We start from the raw sequence: 17,161 nt of genomic DNA, 5'->3' as shown, positions 1-17,161 counted from the left end.
TCACGTAGCCCAAAGTACAATGGAATTTGGCAGGCCCACGTTAACAAACGGAAAATGCGTATTAATAAAGTTCAATTTCATTTTATCGAAGCAGCGAGACAAACAAATTACAGAACATATGAGAAATCTAATTCAAAAATAATACGCATATCTACGATTAATTTAAGTATGTTTACTACTTTAGTTGAAATTTTTTAAATTATTTTCAAATTAGAAAAAACTGTTACTAATCCTCGAATTGTTTCGAACGTGGGTGTTCCTTTCGATCAGATTTTCTATTTATGTGTACTAGGTCACTGCGATAGGTGCTGCGAAATGCAACGTAAAAGTCCTGAATTTGCACGCGATAAACAAAGCAAACAAAACTAGCAATTACCTTTTTCAATCTCGTCGTATTTACAATCACCATCCTTCTAAACAACGAAACGGTACTGCGAGTGCGTGGTGAAGAAATCCCGTGACTCGTCTCGTTGAGAATCAACACAACGCTTCATATTCAAACAGGCCAATCGTGGCGAACCGATCACTATAACCAACCAATAGGAACGCACAGAAGTTCCAGGCGACTCGATGAAATACAAGTGTGAGTGCCGTGCCGGTCGTGCGTGTAGCCAAACGGTAACTGGTGTGAATCGCTGGACACACAGGAATACTCGCATGTCGCAATAAAAGCAGCCAGCAAGTCCAGCAACCGTTCAGATATCCTTACATTATTGTCGAGTGTGTACGTGGTTTTGTTCCTGTGGCAGGATCTCTACGCTCTGTGCAATCTGTAGTACTCCGTTTCTTTGTTCTACCGAGGTGAAGAAACAGGTAAGTCGAACATTTACTCGGCTACCGTGTGATAAATTCCCATATTGATAAGGAGACGCTACGAATTCAAACAAAGAGACGCCTTACCGGTTACTCGCGTATACATATGTCCCATGAAAACGCTTAATCAATGTCCGACACAAGACAAAGAGTATCTCGTTGTTTTTATTCGGCAACTATGATCGACGTCTTCCGTATTCGATTTACGGTATGCTGCGGTACGCAGGCTTGAACCCGATCGCGAACGATGCGTACAAGTACTCCTATCGTTGACTCTCTGTCGGATATATGTATTTTATTCAAATTCTATCCGAAATAGATGAATACAAACTCTGTACAGCGATTCATTCGTATCGTTTACTTCACCGAACAATTATTCAGATAAGCTTTTAATAATCGTGCAACATGAATCATAATTCAATTATGTAATTCCAATTGTTTTATCGAACAAATAATGTCGTAAAAGATGCCCATTTTCTGTTATTCAGAATTTTTATTCTGGTACGAATTTTGTCCTTTATTGCTTTCTATAAGATGCCTTCAAGCAATTTTATCGAGCGCTGGCAACTACAAAGGAATACATCAAACATTTTTTTAATCGGGTAATTGACCGCTTCGTCGAAGCAGTTATGTTTTCATGGCTCTGTGTCATTGTCCTGGCGAGGAAGTTTTTTCGCTCGATTTGTAATACCCTCTTTCTTCGCATTTCAATTGTTTCGATTGCAGAAGAACAGCAAAAGGGTTTTAAAATTATTCTTTACCGACGAATGTACCATCCCTCGATAAAAAAAAAACTACTACTCGATGACACAAATGTACCTGACCATCGCTTGATAAGATAAAGTAGGCAACTTGGAAAATTTTGACAGATAAATGGTCTCTAACTTCTTTGTGCAGTTTCTTTGTTCCAAGTCGCATATCTCGCGCGAAATTATTAAAACAGGAGATACGGAGTAAACGACAAAAAATATAAAGGGGTAAAGATAAATAAAGTACGAGTTAGGAATATTTCATATTGTTTTCTTCCGATATCTTCGATCGATTCACGAAATCAATGCATTCACTTCTAGTAATCCCGCAATGGCTACTGCTACGGAATCACCCGTCAACAACGAACGTAAGTAACAACATTTTTGTACGATACTTGCAATTTACTATGTTTGCGATATATGTGTATATAGAACATCTATCGATTAAAAAAAATTTCTATTACGTATGTTATATATTTTAGTCGTTCCATTACAAAATATTCGTACCTTTGTTGCCATTTATGTAGATCAGTAATGTAAGTAAAATTGATGAAAAAAACAATAGTATCGAATATTACATTGAATATAGGTTTTACGTGCATTATCTAATCTGTACAAACGACTTAAGAACATATATCGTTTTGTTTGTAGATTAGAATTTCTAATATTTGCACACGATTTAACAGTGATAACTTTCATGAACGATCGGGTCGTCGCGAATAATTGCATCGAAACCCAATCGAACAAAGGAACCGCTTGTTAAATTGTGCGCAACGCGGCTTTTACGTGCTCCGATGCGAAGTCAGTACGACAAAGGATCCTTAATTAGTACGGCGATTTAGGCAGCAGTAGGAACACACCCTAAGGCTGCAAGAAAGTAGATAGTTACTGAGAAGAGGTCAGAGTCCTCCATTGGCGTCCTCGGAGAAGTGCAGCCTGCACTTCGCCGTGGCAACTGCAGCTTGACTCGACTGCAGTGCTCGAACGCCTTTCAGTGGCTCTCAACCCTCGTCGAATACCATACATTTCCGCTGCGAAATATTTACTATTATTTTGAAGTATCTATTCTTTTCTTTGCGCAATACCTGTTTCGATTAGTTTAATTTCGTAATTCTTACTGTCACTGAAGTCTGATGATCTGTTTGATTCTTATTCGTAAATTCGAAATGGATGAATCTTTGCTACCAAGTGAAATGAATAAAACAGTTAGCACTACAAGGAAGGTTTCAATTTAACTCTTTGAAGCTTGGTTGGTTAAAAACTGTCCCATCTTTTACTTAGCTTTGCTATTTTATTTAAAGTTTTTCATTCATGTCGCAATACTGTGAACTAACGCTAAAAGTACAATAAGTGAAACCAGAAATGTCAAAAAGCGTCAGCAAATTGTTGACGCTGCTCTTCTGAGCAGCTTGAATCTTCTTTTTCTTTTATAATCGGATACCTCAAAGAGTTAATTAAACATTGAACTCCTATGGTTTTCATTCTGGATCTTCAGGAAGAATTTGCGAATTACTTAATTTGGATAATTTTAAAGGAAACGGGTTATAATGTAATAACTAACTTATAGTATTTCTTTTTGTTCAAACGTGGGAATCATACTTCCGTTTCCGTCCACCCCCATGCAATTATATCGATCACATACCAGGTGGTCAAAACGTAAACAGCCTAACAAAGCAATCTTTTATTTACGGTTGGTTGAATATCCCAATAAATTACTCATACTGTCAGTATGCCATTTAGACGCATTCTCTATGTTTCATTAAAAATATGTAAACTTTATGTATGTATTTATAATGAAAAATATATTTAGAAACATTAAGTCTGTCATTTAATTTAGACAAGTTTCTTCTATAGACATACTTATGGAACTGACCGTACGTAGGGGGTTTTGATTAAAAAGGAAAAATATACTGTACAGTACTGATTTTATGAAGCGATCATTCGAATTCTGTTTTATCGCGCATAATTTTGTAGCCATCGCCAATTTCGCAATGCGAATAATTACTTGCCGCGATTGTATCGATCTCCCAATTCCGGGGCTGGTGTACGCAGTGTAGTGGTCCCTGTATGAGTGTCACGTATCGATAAATTACACTATATCACAATTCAACGCGACGTTGGCTACTAGAACGCCGCTAAAGCGTCGTAGCTCTTTTTACCAGACAGCTGTCTCGCGCAGGGGAATGGGATATAAGCTCAGAGACGGTCTACCATAAAGTTAACGAAGCTCCAGCTTCGGAGCTTACTTAAAAGCTTTTTACGTTTTCGATGCTTTTTTAAATTAAATATTACTAAGAAGCATAGAGGAATAGTTTCTTTTTGGGGAAATTGTATAATATAACCTTCTATATTTATTTAACAGTTAGTATTTGAAAACGTATTGCTAATTATGAATTTGTTTAATGAGAGCATGGAATTTTTAATCGAATAGTTTCAAGACAATTCCTTTCCAGGTCATTTGCGTTTTCAATATTTTCAAGATTGAATGCCTAGAAATTAGCTAACTTAGATATTAATAATATTTGTTTTTCAGAAAGCATTGCAGAAAAGGAAAGGGATCCCTGAAATTAGCATCAGGACTTGATAAGTCTAGATTCGCACTGGCCGTGCTTGCTGCACACGTGAAAGACCCTTGTTGACTTTAAAGAGCGTGCACGGTGACATTGAAGTGCGTAGGTTAATCCGATTGCCCAGCAGTGTGCAACATATATCGACTGAAATGTCCATAAGTGTTTCCACGCTGAAACTCTCGTTGTACATACTTCTCACCTTAAAGAGCATGCGACGATAAAGCATGTTTTGAAACGATGCAGTTTTCACTCTTCAGGCGACCTCGTTTTACATTTTTTTTTTCTCACTTTTTAGTTGACGCTTTTTTAGATCCAATTAAATGCACCGAGCTGGCGGAGCTCATTAAATATCACGCTGGATAAGCATTCTGGAATTTTCTTTTTTTCTAGATATTTTATTTTAAAGAGCAAGTTTCCTTCATTAAGGAACTATTCGATATTAGCGATTCAGTTCTTTAATTTAATAGTAATATTACTGTTTTGACAAATTGATCGCTACGTAAATAATTGAAATTACTTAAACGTTTCTACCAATACTTAGTAGAAGTTTAATTTGATAAAATAAACACCAGTACGATACAAGTCCAACAAAAAATTTATATTTTTTCTCTGCATAAAAGTATAACAAACATACGAAGTTTGAAATAAACTACTTCTCAATATTCAATCCCCTCAAAAAAACTCTCGCAAAAACAAGTCGTTTTCTTGTCTGCAAAGTAGAAAGTCCCCTTGAATGGGAGACATCGAAAAGTTATACCCGAGTCTTTGCCAAACAATACGATTGGCCGCGTATAGTTCGCGAGACACTTTCCATCGGATTCCGTGCTTCCGATTTCTGCGCAATTTACCGCGGTTCGTGACCAACGGTAAAAAGGTGGGGGCGGTTGGTTGCATTATTAACGTCGCTCGTTTCCCTGTTACAAGTTCTGAAAATATTCTGCGATATCGATCCTCTCGTACCAAGGAAGATTCATTCATTTTACGGCGTTATCCTCCGCCGTAATGCGTCACGTTGTCCCGACATTGCCACCGTTCGATCGCGTCTGTCGAACGGAAAAGTTCACGGAACAAAACGGCTCGTCGTTTATGTCCCACATTTTCCAACAACGGCGTTTCCTTGGTCGTTGTCGCGCCATTTTCAGCGATCGATTTAGCTCGACGCGGCATATTAAAAGCCGACAACAATGCCAGGAAGGATAAAGAAAACGAACCGAGGGGGGGGGGGGGAGGCGGTCAGAGATATCGAGATAAGCGTCGATGAGAAAATTGGAGGAGAGGATGTGCGCGAAAGCAATTTAGCCCAAATACAGCTGACCCAGGCGAGAGCTGGCAAGAGAAATTGATAAATCAGGAAATGAGGGACGATGACAGGAGGTGTTTGTGTTTCACCTGTTAGAAGGGACACTTTATATTCGTATAGCAATTGAAGGATAAGTTCCTTGAATGGTCTTTGGAGTTTGAAGTGATTTACTCTAGAGATGGGCATCTGAGATGCTACTGACTCTCGAACAAGTGGTCTTCTATCAGAATGTTCCAAATAATATTGCACTTTGCTCACTTATCCAAAGATATATCGCAAAGAACATGAAAATAGAAGAAACAATCTCAGATGCCACTGAAAGCAATACTTTCTGATTTCGTCTTCAAGCGAACTGGGGTACACGTGCCTATGGCAGATATGGGTACAATCGAAGCAAAATTGCCAAGCATTCTGTGCACACTCGGTATGCGTGGTACAAAGTTGAGGTCTCGAGCATTTCCACAGTGGCGCAATCGAGCAAAGTGGAGATCCAGCTGCAAGGGAAGATTTACGGTAGACATATCGCAAAATAGGGCACTGGTTACGTAAAATCTTCGCAAACTCCAAAATCAATATGCCGAAGAATAATTATCTTGCGGCACTTGTGTGCTGCAACACACTCTGTTTGGACTCTGTTTCATTTGTACGTAATAGTACAAACTATATAGAACATTTATTCTTGGGAACGAAAAATCTATACACGTAAAACGAGTGCCTGAGATCAATCGTAGAATTTATAACAAAAAATCTTTCGAGTTTCAGACCCTTGGTCAAAGAAAAACGTTACTGCCAATGTCAACTTTGTTTATCGTTTATCAGATCATTGTGTACCAATTGATTTTTATCGATCTGAGTTTGAAAATTTGCACACTAGATAGCAAAAGGTTGTTGGAAAAGAGTGCGAACATAATTGATTAAAAATAAAAACTTGTTATGAATTTATTTGTTAGAATTTAATGTAAAAGAAACGACGTTACTTTCTGGCCCACCTAATATTATCTTTTGAAGATAATCTGTATTTTTTTTGTATGTAGTCAAGGTGATACTTGCTTCGTTAAAAATAGTTTCTGAACGTTAGAGCATGACTCCATGTAAGAACACACGAGTACTGCGACGCGCGATTGGACAATCAACATCGAAACAATCCCCCATTGTCGTTTAGCAAAGGTTAAACGCAGTTTTTGCTAAACTGCGGAACGTATTGTTAACAAAGAAGCCTATCGATTAGCAGATTGGCCGCGAGCCTAAGTCAAAACACCAGAAGACCGACAGTGATTAGACAGACGATACTCGCACCTTTGCGTACAACTTGGATGCGACCAGGATACAATTAGACCCTCGCTGCTCTATGCGCAGTATTATAACACAGCGGCAATAAATAACCTCTTGTTGTATTTCTGTTCTTGCCAAGGCGCCAAATCGCCAAATGGTTTCATAGAACTGCCGAATTTCGCGAAAATCGCCGGAAGAAGATATGGTTCATTGATCAGCTGCTTGGCTAGAAGACAGAGCCAAAAGTGTAAGGAGTTCCAGAGTGGTTGAAATTGGACAGATAATTTATAACTCCACGATTATGTCTCTTATATTCAAATATTACCAACGTACGATCAGATTTCAACTGTCCCGTGCGGAGTATAGCGACTCCTCCTTGGTAACTAGCTGTCCGTTATTCCTGGTGGCCAAAAATCTACGTCAAAAGAAGATATCGTTTATTGATCAGCAAATTGGCTACGTGCCCAAGTCAAGATACAAGAGAGGCGGTAGTTGGAGCTGGTTCCTCGCACATCTGAAGCCACTTAAATACTACCGGCATACAATCAGACACCAATTCATCTATACGTGGTGCAGGAACGTCGTCTCGGTGTACGATCTTTTGTTGCAGGTCTATTCTTTTTGATAACTCGGTTCTACAAGTAACTTCGATGGAGTGTGAAAATTGGCGAAGGTGGTGAAAAGAAGATATCTATCGATCAACAGCCTGGCGAGGACCCAAAGGCAAAATGCAGACTTTTCACACCTGCACAGAGAAATCGCAGTTCGAAGTGTACATATGCCTTCGATATACATTGAAATTGATAGTTATAATGTATATTATTTATTAATATATTGGTGTCCACTAGTTCCGAAGACACGAGATCTAGAAGTGCACCCCGCAAGGTTGGTGGCAAGAAAACATCGTCTATTGATCAGCAGTCTGGCTAAGAACCTGCGTCAAAATGCCAGAGGGTCGATGGTGGCTGAGTCTGAGTTAAGGATACTTTGCACCTACATCTAAAAACACCAGATACTATGATATAAAATGATTCTATAAAATACAACAAATCCTTCAATATCGCAACCTGGAGTCTGTAAATGGTCCTTTGTTACAGTTTCATTTTTGTTAACAACTAACTACAGAATTTTGAGAGGATGAGACGATGGAATCTATTTGTCAGCAGTGCATAAGAACCTGCGTAAAAACGCCTCAAGAGACCCAACGATGGTTTGAACACACTCTTCACACCTGCGTCTAGAACCCTACTTCTATGCCATGTGCCTTCTGCCACAGTTCTATCCTTTACCATAATTCAGAATGTGCGAACGAATTCGTCGGACTGCGAAACTTCGCGAAGACGGTCGTTATCGTTCATTGATCAGCGCGGCGTGGTACACGGCGGTGGCAAAGTGTAAGAGTCTGATGGCTGGGGTTTGGACAGATGGTATTTTACGCCTTCACGTAGGTCTCCACACGTGCCTAGCGACCGGCAGCCGGGTCCACGATATAGGCATGTTGAGCCTGCTCGAGGTGGAAGTTGTAGGTTGGAGGTTAGTGTAGGTGGACGGGTAGCAAGTCGTCGGGTAGGTTACTTGCAGCGGCGGCGGTGGTGGTGGTGGTCTGCCGCGGCTAGGGGCGCAAGAGGCGTCGGTGGGTGGATATTGAGCGACGCCGGGCGTCGTGGCGCACCGTGCGGATCAGTCGCCCTCCAGCTACCGCCCTAGATACGAGTTCAGCCACTTCCGGCCCTCCTCTTTGCTCGTCGGACGTGCCTCTTGCCGACTTCTGTGTTCCCTCCTTTCCTTTTTCTGCTGCTGGCCGCATAAGCTTTCAGTTTCTCGTCGGTTGCGTGTTTTCGCGTATAGAAGAAAGCAATAACACACTAGAAACATGCTGATCGATCTCGTGCGCGACTCAGTGCTGCAGTGCTTCTGTCACAGCTGCAAAGCACCTCTGGGCATAGGTGAGTCCTAAATACGATCCTAAATTCAGCGTTTCTCGACGTACCGCGGTACCAAGATGCAACCGTTCGCCGCTTTTTGATGTGCGACTGGTAGCTAAGATACGCGTACACCGATGGCTAGAAGGGGAGGAGTCGATATCGCGGTGAACGACGCCCGATGATCGAGGTGATCCTCTAAACTAGCGATCTCTTTTAATCCGATTTTCTACGGTATCGTCCCGCTGCACCCCCTCCGATCCGGTAGGGAATTTCATACCCGTCCCCTTCTCTGTGACGTTTCAATTTCGATCGCTATCGTCGTATTCGTTCTTCGTTATTTATTAAATTTCAAATCAATCGTTTGCGTTACCTAGGAGAAACGTGCCGGCGAGTATATTATTAACGGACTGCAGGTGGTACCGGGTTCGGATATTGTTCGTTTACAAGGATTATTTCCTCCTTGAACCTACCTTAAAGGTTCTTCTTGATATATTCAGTATTCGATCTCGCCGGTAGATGTATTTTTACCGCAGTCGAGGAAAGTCGATATTCACGCTGCTATCGTATTATCCAAGGCACCCGCAGTTCGATCAATTTCCCTTCCATGTACGCGAACCGGCACCCAGGGTGCACTCGTGTACCAATGGTCCCACCATCATCGGTGTGCGGTGGAAATTCATTGCGCCGGTAACCATGAATTCGACGTTCTTTTATAACGTATTATATATAATTATACGCCTCTTGCCAAACGTGTTCTGAACGAGGAATAGAAGTCGATAAATTTTTTTTTTTTATAAATCATGGATCACCATGGACTAGTACGACTATATAGAGAGATCGCAGTAGCGGTGGACACGCACGTGATCCATGGAACGTCCTTGCCAAAACGATCGGGGTGCGGCCCAAGATGGCTACCTCCGGTTGTCGGCCGATAGCGAGCAGACGGTTGCATCGATTTTCCGATAATTAAAGCATGATCCCCGTTTCCCTTGGTCCCTATGGTAATACGGTACTCTCATTGATTCTCAATTTTCGAAGCGGGAAGTAGAAGGGGCAACGCGCCCTTCAAGAAGCCCAGCGGCAAAGGAAAGCCGCGGACTAAGCAGCCGAAGAAAGTGAAGTTCATCAGTGAGTACATCGCTTTTGGTTGAGACAGGGTTTTCGGTTTGTTGAGTAATAAAGCAGGAACAGTTTCAGGGACATAAATTAATGGGATTGATTCGAATTTGGCATCTTTAATCTATTATTTAAAATTTCAAGGTGTACTCTTTCGTTTGCGAGATGTCCTTCTAATAAGGTCGTGATTTCAAGCTCTGAAGGTCTTAGAAAATGTGGTTTACAAGAAAGTAGATTTTTCAAGCAAACAAACCAGAAACCTGCTTCAACGAGTCGCTTGCTTTCTCAGTTGCGAAACATTCGATCGAACATGCTTCAAACGCCCTCGGATCGAGTACAATTAACGGCGAACTTTTACTATGAGAGTCGACAAAGTTGACCATCCCATGACTGGATTCCCGTCGCAGTGGATTCCAGATAGCAGAGTAGAAAGTATTGCGCGTATAACAATTTATTCGCTATGTTTATTCGATCGAATAGTTATCACTTACTCAGCTTTAGTCAAATGCAATCTGATCGTAAAAGGATTTCAAACGGGGCTTTAGAACATTGGTTTTTAATATCAACTTACGCGACATCATGTTTCTCGTTTAATTGTAATCATGTGTATTCTCATGTAAAATAAAAAAAAAAACTATAAATATATACATATATAATATATTCCATACCATTTATGTTTCACATAAAAAAAAAAAAAAATAATTCCAAAGCTCCATTTGGAATATCCTTTATAATTCCAACATTTTTATTGAGTAAGAAATCGCGTCAAAAGTTACTTTTGATTCTACGATCGTATCGCGCATGTTGGGGGGTGCAACGAACTCTGTGCAAACGGTCGCCAATATGTCGCCGGATGAATTATAAATCGACTGCGGCGAATGTCGAAGAACACTCCAGCGTGTGGTGTACGTGGGGTGGCCGTTGAAAATATGCGTGTGCCGACGCTAGACGTCGCGGCGCCTAGAGACAATCGTCCCGTGGGTTGATCGATCCTTCTCGCATCTCTGAGTCATACTTCCGCAATTGATTCGTGCACTTTGCGAAATAGGAGATGGAAGGATCGAGACATCTTTCGTCGAGGGAGATTCTTTCCCCCTACGCTTCTTAATTGGACACTTCAGAGGCCATCCTAGCCAGACACCTTGAAGAACTCAATTTCTTCTTCTTTTGTTACATTTTCTTGTAGCGTAAAATTTCAAGGAAAATATTTGCTGCGAAAACATAAGGGTATTCGAACTCGACACTCTGTAAAACCAATTTCTTCTTTTGTATTTTTTTCTGGCGAAATTATTAAATTTGTTAATTACATTGCTTTTTCTACAGAAAATGATTTATAATGGCAGTACGTACACGGTACGAATATTTTGTACGTCCAACGATGCACTTGGTATTTTTACTTTTTATTTTCGAAAAAATCGGTTTTGAAACCACGTTCACAGAGTGGCTACACAGATGTTTCTCTTTGATATCACCACTTCACAAATTTCTATTCACGTCCCTAACGTGTTTACACGAAGTATACAATGCTAATTATAAAACCGTGTTACTTCTGGTTACATAAATTGCCACTTTCCAGTAAACAAAATTTTGCTTAACGTGAACGTGCTTGAAACACTTTCACATTCGACTTTCTCGATAAAGAATGTCATTAATTGTATCGTAAAATGTAATTGTAATTACAAATTTTTCGTGTAGTGTTTATAGTGTTCGCACTTCATTTAATTATGGTTAACTAAAAGCTTATAAAAGACGACCCGACAGATTTCACTCCGCAATGATTTTTCAGCGACCGAAATTCGATGCCAAGAGAAATCTAAGGGTGGCCTCTGCTACGAGGTAATTTTGGCGGAGCCAACAGTTCCTAAGAGGGCACCGTCACCGCCACAGACAAGTCCGACTCAACAAGTCGCTATCGAGGACAAGCTTAGAGCGGCGGAGGAGAGAAGACTTTCTTTGGAAGCTCATAAGCTCGCCGCTCTTGCTGCTAAGCTTAGCAAAATCGAAGAGGCCGCTCGCAAGAAGGATGAACTCAGCTCTGCTTTCATCACCGCGACCCGCGAATCACTGGACGCAAAGATGAACAACACCGAGGAGAAGCGAGAGGCACATATCGCTGAACTGAAGAACAAGCTGAAAGAACACGTTAGTTTTAGTTTTCTTCCCACGTCCAACTATATCAGATTCTGCGGAAAGTTGTTGCATTTTTCAAGAGAAAAGTTACCAATGTTTATCATAATCAAATAAATGAAACTTAGAAGTGGATCTTAATCCAATAACATTTGAGAACCACTGGCTAGGAAGTAAGCTATGAAATTTGCTTCCAAAACTAACGACAGAACTTTCTGCAGAAGTTGATACCTCGAACGAATAGTTTGTCATGTTATTATCTTGTCTATGGTTCGTTTACAGTTAGAAAGTGTAGAGAAGACTCGCTTGAGCCTCGAACTTCAGACCGAGGAGATTCGTTGTGCCGTTGAAGAGAAGCTGAAGACCGCTGCTGCTCAACGCGATGAGAATATGAAGAGGATGTTGGACCGTCTCAAGGAACATGTGGGTATCCGAGATTATTCATGAATTGCGTCGCATTTTCGAAAACATGCGTATTAAGTACGCGTCTTTTAATATTTAGGAAGAGCAAGCTGCTCGCATACGTCAAGCAATATCCGAACGCGTGCAACAGCTCGAGACCCAGATTCAAGGCAAGTTGGACCAAGCCCGCGAACGCCGTGAGAACATCGAACGCGAACAGAAGGAGAAACTGCGCAATCATGTAAGTTGCACGCGTTTATCAAGTCGCTCAGTCTCGGTATATTATTTTATGGGTTCTCTATTCGATTGTTTTGGGCAGTATCAGGAAGGATTTCTCGCTTTGTAGAAGTAACAATCATACACATTTGGTTTGGTTCAAGTTCAGAAAACTTGATGCGAGTTAAAGTTCTCCGAACTTGATCTTTCGTGGAAATCCTTTCTTGCACACTATCGACAAAATTTACCCAATAAGGGACTTTGAAATGGTCGTTTAGAACACTGTGAAGATAGCAAAAGTGCGTCAGACAGCGGATGAGTGCGTCACGAGAGAAATTATGGTGAAAAAGTTCGAATTTGACAAGAGGGTTTCTACTGCGGAGCAGAACAGACAGCGAGAGATTCAACGTCGTGTGCAGGCTATTCGCCAATATGTAATTTCGCCCTCTTTCTGTTGATTCGATATTCTTATTGTCTTATCCCCTGAGGCCGTTGCTTATTATATATCTGTTTCGCTGATTAAGTTCAGTAGGAATACCGATCATTTCAGTAGCCTATCATTGTTAGAGTTTTTAAGGAATGTTACCGTGCTTCGCCATATTATGTTGCAGAGACTAATCCCTAGAAATTCGTTTATATTATGTGCGATTATGCAGCGTGAATTTAGAGACCGTGACAAGCTGCATCTTTTTTCTAAGGGAAGATGTAAACAGGAGTTCTGTAAGCTTGCTTTAGACTCTAGAATCGCTCTGTATACCTAATTCCTCTTCTGATTTTCTTTTCAGCATGACTCCCTGCATTTATGAGCCACGACATTTGATAGATACATGTTAGCTTAATATTAGTTAGCATGAGATACTTTGATATTTTTTTTTATGAAATAGTTCGGGTCTGTTTGTTTACGAGTTAAAGTATCGTCTGTCCTTTTTGTTCTAAAGGAAAGGCGCGCCGAAATTGTGAGACAGAACAAAGCAGCTCTGTCCGAACTATCTGGTGTGCCAGCTGAAGAGGAGACTGCCAGCTCTGGGTAAACGGAAGATCGTTCTCGATCGTAATCCTCGTTAAAATATCTTTTCATCGTTGCAAAATCGAGGAAAGAGGAGAGCGGGATATGGCTATCGGCTTGCAGTGTCACTCGCTGAATAGATCATCGGAGTTACGTGTTTAAATTTCGGAATAAACTAAGGAGTCACGCTCGCTGTGCTTGACGTGACTCTGTTACGCTTTGTGCCATTTTCGTTCGCTGGAAGACAAATTTTTAAAGAACTCGCAAGCGATTATAGTAGCTGGAGAGATTTTCAATTTTAACGATATTATTTTACTACAGTTGTTGAGAGACAAACTAAACATTCGATTAGACGAAAAGTATTCACAAGTAACTCGAGGAGACGTTCGTGACGAACGATTAAATTGTTTTTACTTTTTTTTTTTTTATCTCCAACTTTGTACTTGTGCAAAATCACTGCCTTCATCTAACTACACACTAAAAATACAAAAAAAAAAAAAAAATACACGAAGATACGCGTACTAATCTGAGTTTAGAATACATGTACAATATTATTTTTTCAGTTCTAACGTGCCTACCACTAACACGATTGTAGATCTTCTACGAGATGGCATTAAAAAAATAATAACTTCTCTACGTTTGTGAATGATTGTGTATGTTAGAATAACTAATATTTTATAAATTTTTATAACTCGCTTGTTTTCATATTTACTTTTTTTTATACAGTGATTATAATGTTATTATTGCCTTTGTACTTTATCGAAGAGTCATTTATTCGAGTTTTAAAATTGAAAAAAAGGATCATAACGATCATCGAAGTCGAGAGTTTTAACGTTTCATTACTATTTCCGATGTTTCTCTGAAGCTTCGTCTTTTATTTTCCTAGGTTTTCGGTGTTCCGTTCGTTAAATGTTTGCTATCATTTATAGGATAATAATAGAATACTACCGCTACAATTAGATCGTAAGTGGTAATTGCGACCATATGTCAGTGCACATACCATACGTAATAAACGATTATACGTGCATGGTATGCGTCGACATATAAGCACACTTATAATATATATGATAGTGCTTTATACTAGGCTTGAAAACTTTAAAACCATTTTGTACTCGATCATTGTAATATTACTGCGCTAACTGAACAAAAACATTCACAAGATATGTAGTCTAATTGAATATGATAATATGATGCTTCTGTGATGACTTAATTATTTGTCAAAATGTGTAGTGTTTAAGTGAAAGAATGAGAGGGAGAGAGAGAGAGAGAGAAAGAGACATTTAATTCCTCTACGCTCGTATGGATACCGTGGCTAGGGGCCTTAATTTTGTTCATACTATATATCATCGCTGGAAGTACTGATTTCTAATGTAATAACCGTAACCGGGGCAAAGTTTTCGTCGAGATTTCCCTTCACTTAATGAACATAGGCAGCTGATGGTTCCTCGGTCTTCTTAGATACTCGTATATATCGTGGGATACCAAAAACGGAAGGAAACTTTTAGCTCTGGTCACGGTATCGTCACAAAACAAAGGGTTATAGAAAGACCATGTCGCAGTGATATTGCAACCTACGATACCCTACATTCTAGATATTGATACTATACAGAAAATTTTTACAAAAGGCTAATCGCTGAAGTGTTAACGTGAGATAAATAAAAATTAATAAAGTGAAAAGGAGTTCGAAACGGAAGCAATTTGAACTCGTACGTTGACGAATACGCAACTTGTAACCTATATTGCCGAATGTTGCGATTGATTCGCCACGTGTTGCAACGTTGTGAAGAAAGTCGGATGGTTTCGCATTTTCTTACGGTTACAATAGGTGACGGATAACGTCTATTTTTGCATAATTGTTGTGATCTTTTGCAAATGGTATCTCGTACAATTATAATATAGATGCCCGACGTATGTATGTTATGATTGTCCTTTTCGACTTACGTTATGATATATAAATATATATAGATTTCTATGCGATGGTATATATAATACATATATGATATGATCAATACAATGTACGTATGGTTTATTGTGGGCTTTGGTATTATCTTATAGTAGACGGAAGCAAATCGTCACGTAAGGAACTTATCGCAAAAATAAATTCTTAATCGAACGAACGAGTAATCGTGAGAAAGCAATTTCTCGACGATACATTGGCTGCCTTCTATATTCTTCGTTTAATTTTTATTTGGGACAATGTGTGCTCAAAAAAAGGAACATGATCGTGTGAAGTAAAAGGTCGTACCTACACGCAGTTGTGGTAGTTTTCTTTCACTCTCAAGTATCCTTTCGTCTTGTCCTCTCCGAGTACCTAACATTATCGTTTTCATTTCACGTAAGTTTCACACTTCTAAAATCAACTTCTAACCATATAATTTCTGAATACGGTAAAAATGATTTATCAAGGAATTGACGCTACGATTAAAATACTACTCGAAATATATAACCGTACGTCGGTAAAAGAGATCGTGTCGAAATCTTGCCAGTGTCTCTCTACTTGTTATTCATTGCAAATCCCTGACCGTTATGGATAAACGTAGGAATGAATATAACAACGTTTTAAGAACGTCTTTCGTTTCGTGCGTCAGTCTAAAATATGTAAAATGCTACTTTAAGGCATTATGCGCAGAGAATTTTGTCTAAAAATCGTTTTACTCTCCTGAATTTGGAGTAAAACGATGTAAGCATAAGAGGCGTGCATAGATACGTCACCGGGATCCACGTGACGTCAAAGGCTATCGAATGGCCGAAAGCCAAAGGCTAAACGAAATGACGAGAGTGGCTTTATAGCCGACTACGTAGAGGGCAAATGGCTGCCGTGCGGGTGAATAATAATGTGTAGCCACTGTAGAACGAGTGATAAAAATCGTGATAAAGTGCGTGTACGATGTTACTGAAGGGCCGATTATCGGAGAAGAAGAACCGGAGGCATCATGGGAAAAACACCAAAGCCACGGCCGGTAAGTGTTTAGATTGGTACGCCAGGAAATTTGCGAAATGGTTCGCCTGGCAGTCGACGAGATAGCCCTGCTGCGTTCTCGGTCTCTCTAAACGTTTTCCATGGTATCAACACAACATGGCCGAATCTGTCGATATTAATTAAGTTTAAGTCCATACGTACAGTGTACAATTGCGAACATAGTTGCGAATTAAAAGTTTATATACCAGTCGAATGACGTTCAACTTTCATGTTTAAGTTTTTCGTGGATTTCACAGAATGAGATATCGAAGCGAAGCAATGTCAAGATAAACACATTTGGCTACGAAAACATACGGCGTATATTGTTTATAAAATTTAATCAAAGAATGCGTGATTGCAGTGGTGGTTAGGTATCAAGGTTATGCAGAAAAGCGTGCACAATTTCTTATTTGTGCTCTAACGTCTTATTCGCGAGAAATGATAAGTGTTATTTTATGATAATTCATTAAGTTTTGCGTTCGTGCAGCTTAGATTGAATCCGTGGTTCTACGTGTTATTATTGTCCAGGATGAAATACACACTGGAAACATTTAGTGAGGTTATGCTGCTTTCAATATGGACGCCCCGCGGACTCGTGTGTACAAATGCGTCAGAACAAAATGCATTTGTAAACATGATTCGTGATTGCTTCCGATACTTAACAGATATCAATTGTTTCCCTAGTACTCGGTCTTGTTCGAATTAA

The 17,161-nt window shown here is 39.9% G+C and overlaps 2 protein-coding genes across 5 annotated transcripts in view; both read left to right on the top strand.

Annotated features, from left to right (window-relative positions):
• Positions 1 to 670: 670 nt before the first annotated feature.
• Positions 671 to 15,750, top strand: LOC128886756 (calponin homology domain-containing protein DDB_G0272472). Of its 4 annotated transcripts, none has more exons than XM_054141918.1 (7): positions 671 to 813; positions 1,884 to 1,930; positions 11,532 to 11,887; positions 12,155 to 12,295; positions 12,375 to 12,515; positions 12,769 to 12,924; positions 13,429 to 15,750. In XM_054141918.1, the coding sequence occupies exons 2-7, from the start codon at positions 1,894 to 1,896 to the stop codon at positions 13,519 to 13,521; spliced, it is 924 nt and encodes a 307-aa protein (XP_053997893.1). In that variant the 5' UTR covers positions 671 to 813; positions 1,884 to 1,893; the 3' UTR covers positions 13,522 to 15,750. The 4 variants fall into 4 exon arrangements, with proteins under 4 accessions (XP_053997893.1, XP_053997892.1, XP_053997891.1 ...); XM_054141917.1 differs by lacking the exons at positions 671 to 813; positions 1,884 to 1,930 and adding exons at positions 8,331 to 8,651; positions 9,672 to 9,757; XM_054141916.1 differs by lacking the exons at positions 671 to 813; positions 1,884 to 1,930 and adding exons at positions 8,334 to 8,650; positions 9,668 to 9,757.
• A 482-nt stretch (positions 15,751 to 16,232) lies between these two features.
• Positions 16,233 to 17,161, top strand: part of LOC128886749 (nuclear factor of activated T-cells 5-like) — a 58,302-nt gene continuing 57,373 nt past the window's right edge. Inside the window, exon 1 of the mRNA XM_054141906.1 lies at positions 16,233 to 16,456. Within this exon, the coding sequence (XP_053997881.1) occupies positions 16,384 to 16,456 (73 nt within the window). The 5' untranslated portion in view covers positions 16,233 to 16,383. The remainder of the gene's footprint in view (positions 16,457 to 17,161) is intronic.

The sequence above is a fragment of the Hylaeus anthracinus genome, unplaced genomic scaffold, assembly GCF_026225885.1.
Source record: "Hylaeus anthracinus isolate JK02 unplaced genomic scaffold, UHH_iyHylAnth1.0_haploid 11985, whole genome shotgun sequence".
In the NCBI taxonomy this organism is placed as follows: domain Eukaryota; kingdom Metazoa; phylum Arthropoda; class Insecta; order Hymenoptera; family Colletidae; genus Hylaeus; species Hylaeus anthracinus.
The sequence above is the reverse complement of the archived record's forward strand: the minus strand, read 5'-3'. Positions and strand labels throughout refer to the sequence as shown.